At 56.3% G+C, this 6,479-nt stretch overlaps 1 protein-coding gene across 5 annotated transcripts in view; it reads right to left on the reverse strand.

The window, feature by feature from the left end:
- MARK4 (microtubule affinity regulating kinase 4) overlaps positions 1-2,902 on the reverse strand; it is a 29,620-nt gene extending 26,718 nt beyond the window's left edge. The window contains exons 1-2 of one of the 5 annotated variants that reach the window (XM_067718667.1): positions 2,581-2,899; positions 1,750-1,858 (exon numbers count right to left, since the gene is read on the reverse strand). Coding sequence is in view for 2 of the 5 variants with exons in the window: in XM_067718666.1 (XP_067574767.1) it covers positions 2,581-2,631 (51 nt within the window). In the remaining 3 variants the exon portion in view is untranslated. Of the gene's footprint in view, positions 1-1,749; positions 1,859-2,580 lie in introns of all 5 variants that reach the window. The other 4 variants (XR_010938965.1, XR_010938966.1, XM_067718666.1 and 1 more) reach the window with 4 other exon arrangements.
- Between the last annotated feature and the right edge of the window lie 3,577 nt (positions 2,903-6,479).

A 6,479-nucleotide genomic window follows, 5' to 3' on the forward strand; every position in this document is an offset into this window, starting at 1 on the left:
CGGGTCTGTTGCTAGGGAACCTCCAGAGAGGCTGGGCGGTGGGGGGCCTGGAACCTGGGGTGGGGGAGCATGACCCCACATGGCTGTCATCATGGTAACCAGGTGGCAGAGGAGGGGGCTACGACCTCAGATTCCAGACGGAGAGAGGTGACCCTCTGCCAGGACTGACAAGCAGGTCTTACAGACTGGAGCTGGGAGGAGAGGGGAGAATTAGCCTTCCCGAAGTCCCCATGATGCACAAATCTGAACAACAAGAGGAGGAGGAAGTGCTCCTACAAGCCCTGTTTTACGGATGAGGAAACTGAGGCTCAGAGAGGTGAGGTAACCTGCCTGAGGTCACACAGCTAGGGACGGACAGAAACTAGATTTGAACTTACACTTCTCTGAAAAATCAAAGTCATAACAACAACAATAATAATAATAGCAGCTACAATAGGCCTGGCCCTGTACGTCTCGCTCACATAATCTTTTTGGCTCCTTATAACATCTCTAACAGGGAGGTGCTACCATCAACCCCATTTAGAGGTGAAGAAACTGAGGCTCCGAGCAGGGAGTGGGTCTGCAAGCTCCCATAACAACCAATGACAGCCCTGGGTTGAGGATCATATCCACACTCACAAGAGCAGCGGACATGTGTGGAGTGCATCCTACGGGTCGGGCTTTGCCCCTATCATCTCGACTAACCCTCTGAGGGACTCAAGCCATCACCCCATTTTGCGGGGCAGGAGGCAGGCTCAGAAGGCGAGAGCCAGTTGCCTGAGGTCACAGTGCAAAGTGGCTGGCAGAAGCAGCACAGGAACCCAGGCCTGTGGGCTCCTTGTCACTTTCTGGAGTGACTGGGCTGGGGTGGGGGAGAGGTGGGTTTCTCATCGAAGACTCCAAATCAGAGTCTGGCCTGCAGCATGACGGGTCGTGACGGCAGTGGTGGTGGTGATGGGGGATCTCTAGGAGGCAGGGTCCTACCAGAGGAAGGGACAGAGGCAAATCTCTGGTGGGGATCTGGGGTGAGGGTGGCTGAGGACTGGCAGGGACCTGGCAGAAGGCCTGGAAAGGGACGAAGACTCCAGCTGGGGAGGAGTCTGGCATTGGTTGGTGGGAGGGTCTTTTGAAGCAGTGAGAGTAACCAGAAATCAGGGAAATCGGCGGCAGGGTGGGGGTCGTCTCTCTGGGATTGTTCCTGGCTGTGGTGTAGGAACAGGGGGGTCTGGGAATAGTGGGAAGGGTCCAAGCCATGGGACAATGGAAGTCAGGAGACAAGGATACCTGAGCCAGGGGCCTGGGTCTTGAGGAAACTCCTAGAAGTCTAAGAAAGGGGTTTCTAGGAGCACTCGGAACCAGAGAGAAGTCCAGGGGCCTGAAATCCTGAGTAAGGGGCTTCCCGGGCAAGGGGCAGATCCAAGGAGTAAATGAGCCTTGTGGGGGTCAAGAGGCCGAGGAACTTGGGGAGAAAGCTCCCAGCGGACAGACCCCAAGAGAAGAGGGCTTAGAGCCAGGGCAAGACCAGAGGCTGCAAGTCCAGGAGTTTTCTGGAAGAAGGATCTGGGGCCAGGCCTTGTGAGCTGAGGAAGGACTCTGAAGCTGGGGAGGGGGTTTCCCTGGGAGGCCAGACTCCTGGCAAGGAAGGGGGAGGCCCTGGGGCAGCGGAAGGGATGGGGGCCTGGAGATCTAAGGGATGAGGTAGTATCCTGTGAGGAGGGGCCTGGCCTAGGAGTGGGGTCAAGGGGTTGGGGGCTTGGGGAGGGGGCTTGCCTGAAGTGGAGAAGTTGATACAGGGAGGATGAGGCCTGGAGTCAGACTGGTTCAGGGCCTAGAAATCCGAGACTGAGCTGGGGGCCTGGAAGTTGGAGGCCAAGGCTTCCTGGGAGAGGAAGAGACCAGAGAGGGTCTGGAGGGATCTGGGGAGACTGGAGATGCTGGGAATCCAGGGACAGGGCTGCTTGGAAGATGGGGACCAGGCCTGGAAGTGGAGAGACCTTGAACAAGGTAGAAAGGACCCTCGGCCCAGGAAAGGTGGAACCGGCTTCCTGTGAGGGGGTGCCCACAGGAGCCGGGAGGATCCCGGAGGGCCGGAAAGCTGGGAATGAGAGGACGGGGGATCCTGGGGAGCCCGGCACCCAGATCCAGACGGGGAAGGCCAGAGGCAGAGGCAGGACTGGGCCAGGCCTTCCTGGGAGAGGGCCGGGCTGGGCCTTAGGGTCAAGAGCCCGGCAAATCCGGGAGGGGGCCAGTTGTCGGATGCGGGAGGCCTGGAGGGGAAGGGGCTTAAGAACCCGCTGGAGAAGGGAGGGGCTCCTGCAAGGCAGGGGAGGGGGCTTCCTGGAGGGAAGAGACCCGAGCGGAAGCGGTCTGCAGAGGGACAAGACAGGGGTCCCGCGAGAGGGGCGCCCCCAGGGGTCGGGCTGGGCTGAGGAGTGGGGGAGGGTCGAGAGGCCTGGAAGTCCGGGCGGGGGTCGGTGGGTGGCGAGCCAGGCCGGGCCGGGGAAATGAGGGTAGGGGCTCGCGCGGCGAGGGACACAGCAGGGCGAGGGGTCCGGCGGCCGGACCCAGCCGGGGCTCCCCAAGGGGCCGGGCCCCACTCACCGTGTCCGAGTTCCGATCGTTGCCCGGGGCCAGAGCCGTCCGCGAAGACATTTTCTCCGGGTCTCGGGGGACTGAGCGGCCGGGTCGGTGGGGGGGGCGGGGGTCCCGGGGTCCCCTCTCTTCCCCTCCCCCCCCGCCGGCCTGGGGACGCGAGCTCAAAAGCTGGGCGCCGTGGACACCCGGGTTCGCGCCGTGGGAGAGGGGGCAGGGCGGGGCAGGGAAGGGGATGCCGAGGGTCCTAGTGGCCCCGCACAGCGGGGGCCCGGGGCGCCATGGGGGCGGCGGGCAGGCGGGCGGGCGGGGGCCGGGGAGGGGGCGCGGAGCCGGCCCGGGCGGCGGCGGAGGGAGGCGGTGGAGGGGCCGGGGAGGAAGGGACGTCAGGGGGAGGGGCGGGCAGGGCGGGGCCGTCAAGACCCCGCCCCCTGCTGCCGGCACTTAAAGGCGCAGGCCGGGGCCGGCGGGGGGCTCTGAGGGCAGAGGCAGGTCTGGGCGCGTTGAGGGGGAGCGTGTTCTCACCAGAGTAGAGACTCACCGGAAGAGAAGAGAGAGAAACGCCAAGGCACAGCGCCAGCGACGCAGAGAAAGATACTGAGAGACGCAGAGATAGAGAAGCTCAAAAAGAGAGAGACAAAGAGACACAGAGATAGACAGAGGTGGGGAGAAACAGAGACACAAAGAGGTGAAAAGACAGCCAAAGGACGGAGAGACCAAAAGACAGAGAAAGGCAGAAAGAGGGAGAAACGTAGAAAGAGAGACACATACAAAGAGACAGAGTGAGAGAAACAGAGACACAGAGAGCGACAGGGACTGACAGACCCACGCACGGAGACAGAGGGAGAGACAGAGATGCAGAGACCCGTGAAGAGAATGGAGACAGGACTGACAGAGAAGCCCTCAGAGGCAAGAACCACGCAGGCAGCGCTGTCCACATTCTCCCTCCCAGCCCCCCTCTCCCCAGTCCAGGAAGCTCTGGGGACCGAGGGCTAAGGATGCTGGGGGGATGGTGTATGGGCGGAGCCACTGAGGAAGGGTGACCTACCTATCTAGCAATGCTGCCTCCCACCTCCCAGAAAACTCCAGACCCCAAGGTTGTAGGCTGCAGTCTCGTCTCTTCTGCACTCCAGCTGGGGTCCCAGGTCTCACTCTGTCCAGCTCTGTGACTCAGGGCAGGCTGCAGTCTCGTCTCTTCTGCGCCCCAGCTGGGGTCCCTGGTCTCACTCTGTCCAGCTCTGACTCAGGGCAGGTTGCAGTCTCGTCTCTTCTGCACCCCAGCTGGGGTCCCAGGTCTCACTCTGTCCAGCTCTGTGACTCAGGGTAGGTTGCAGTCTCGTCTCTTCTGCGCCCCAGCTGGGGTCCCAGGTCTCATTCTGGGCCTCAGTTTCACAGTCTATAAAGTGAGGGGGAGGATGTGCATGTTGCTTTCGTAGCGGGGCTGAAGTAGGTGCAAAGGAACTCAGTGCAGGTATTCTCCTGATGGGCAAACTGAGACCAGAGAGGTCAAGGACGTTGCTGACATCACACAGTGCCCTGGGAACCACGCATTCCCTCTAGATCAGGGTGGGATGAAAGAAAGAGGGGCATTGTCCTGGCCTGGGAATCACACAGCCCTTGCATGGGACCTATGCCCTGCCCCTGTCTGTTTGAACATCTTCCTGAGCCTCAGTTTCCCTTTCTAAAAAATGGGTGTGACAGTAACAGCAGTGTGCTGGAGCCAGCTCAAGCAAGCTGAGTTTTGAAGTCTCCGAGATTTTGGAACTGGTTTTTAAACAGCCATTATTAAAAATTAAAGTATGCAAACATACAATTAAATAAATTATATTTAAAACAAAGATAATAAATACTCATCGCGTCCTCATTATTTTACTTTTTACTCCTATGTGTGATCCTGAGGTTATTTACATCTATTGTATTCACATAGTGAAACTGCTATGTAAGGGGTGACTGCACATCTCTTCCTCCCGAAACGCTTTCAGTGATGTCACCCTGGTAGCTTGAAATTAGCCATGGTGGAATATTTACACCATGGAAATTGGCAAGTGCTACAAAGCAAGGCTTTCCACCCTCATTCCCCAGAGAGCTGGTTGTTACACATTTACCAGTATATCACTGGTTGATACTATCAGCTACATCGACTCAAGAGGCTTCCTCTGTCCAGGCTCTGAGCACTTTATCCTTTCTGCCACACCATGAGATTGGACCATCCTTACCACCCCCACTTCCAGAGGAAAAACAGCATGCTGAAGGTCACACAGCTGCTGAGCAGCAGGGCTGAGATTTGAACACAAGTTTCGCCAAAGTCCAGAACTTGGGCTCTTAACCACTACGGTCCTCTATCCCTGGATGGTAATAGCAGCAAAGTTTGTCTGCAACAAATTAATGAGACTATGTAAGTAAAGTGCTTCACGTGGGAACAGATTAGAATTTCTTAAATGGGTGATATTATTATTCAGCAAATGGAGCCCGAGGAGTCTCAGGGAGGGTGGAAGGCAGAGAGGGAGGAGTTCAGGATATTATTCTAGAAGCTCTGGGATCTCAAGGGTTCTGCGGGATGAGGGGTGGGGTCTTGGGGATAGGGAGCTGAATCAGCCCAATCCCATCCCAGCTCTAGCGCTGAGAGCTGCAGTTCTCCGACACACCACACGGGGGCAGAAGATCACCTTCCTATACACGTTTGCCCACCACACAGCGGGATGCACACTGGCTCCCCAGTTCCCAGTATCATCCCCACCCTATTTCCCAGATAGGGAGACTGAGGCTTAAAGAGGGGAGGCTATGACATGGATGAGCCTTAAAAAATCATGCTTAACAAAAGAAGCATACAAAAGACCGCTTATTGTATGATTCCGTTTATAGGGAAATCCTTAGCGACAGAAAGTAGATTCAGGGCTGCCAAGGACTGCTAATGGGTTACAAGGATTTCTTTTTGGTGACCGTGTTCTGGAATTAGATACTGGTGATGGTTGTCACAACCTTGTGAATGTACTAAAAACCACTGACTTACACACTTTAACAGGGTGAATTCTATGGCATGTGAATTCTATCTCACTAAAAAAATTAAGTTAAAAAAAGAGGGAGAGATCCAACAGTGGCCACGGCCCATAACAGGCCACTTTGGTTCCAGCTCGGGCCGCCTTCCGATTACCACAGGTCCACACTGATTTGGGGAGGACATAAACTGTTTCTCCCCCTCCCCTCTAGGCCAGCAAACCAGCCCCTTTCCCAGGGCCCATTGCCTGGCAAATCCAATCCTTGAACTGAAGCCTTCAGACCTTGGAATCTTAACCCCTGATCCACTTATCCCAACCTAATGTCTACAGAGCCCTCGCTGGGGCTGGGGGAAAGCAGTGATCCCTGAGCCCAGCCCCTGACCCCAATGTCAACCCTACCTCATCCCAACCCCAGTTTTGCTGAGGCAAGTGATCATTCTCTCAGGCCAAACACCTGGGATGCTATGCCTGAGCCCCCAAAGGGCCACCTAAACCTAAAACACAGCCTTAAAAGTCACCCTAATCCTGCATCTCACCCCATCCAACCTGCAACCCATTCCCAGTCCCAATAGACCTGCCATCTCTATCCCCAACTTTCAATCCTTAGCTCTGATCTATCCCCATTGGTGCAATCAGTTCACAGATCTTTACTGAGCACCTACTACGTGCCAGGCACGCATCTAGGGATAGCAGATGAACAAGGTAAGCAAAATCTGCTTTGAATTTATATTCCATTGGGACAGTTAGAAAATCTACCAGGGAGACAGAGGAATTTGATCATTTCAGATTGTAGAAGGTGCTATAAACTCGCAAATCAGAGCAATGTCCCCTGGGGAGAGAGAGTACAGGGCTGGCAGAAGTACTATTGCTGGTCAGGGAATGTCTCCTTTGAGGAAAGGACTCTGGAGCTGA

The sequence above is a fragment of the Pseudorca crassidens genome, chromosome 20 (genome assembly GCF_039906515.1).
Source record: "Pseudorca crassidens isolate mPseCra1 chromosome 20, mPseCra1.hap1, whole genome shotgun sequence".
Classification (NCBI taxonomy): Eukaryota; Metazoa; Chordata; class Mammalia; order Artiodactyla; family Delphinidae; genus Pseudorca; species Pseudorca crassidens.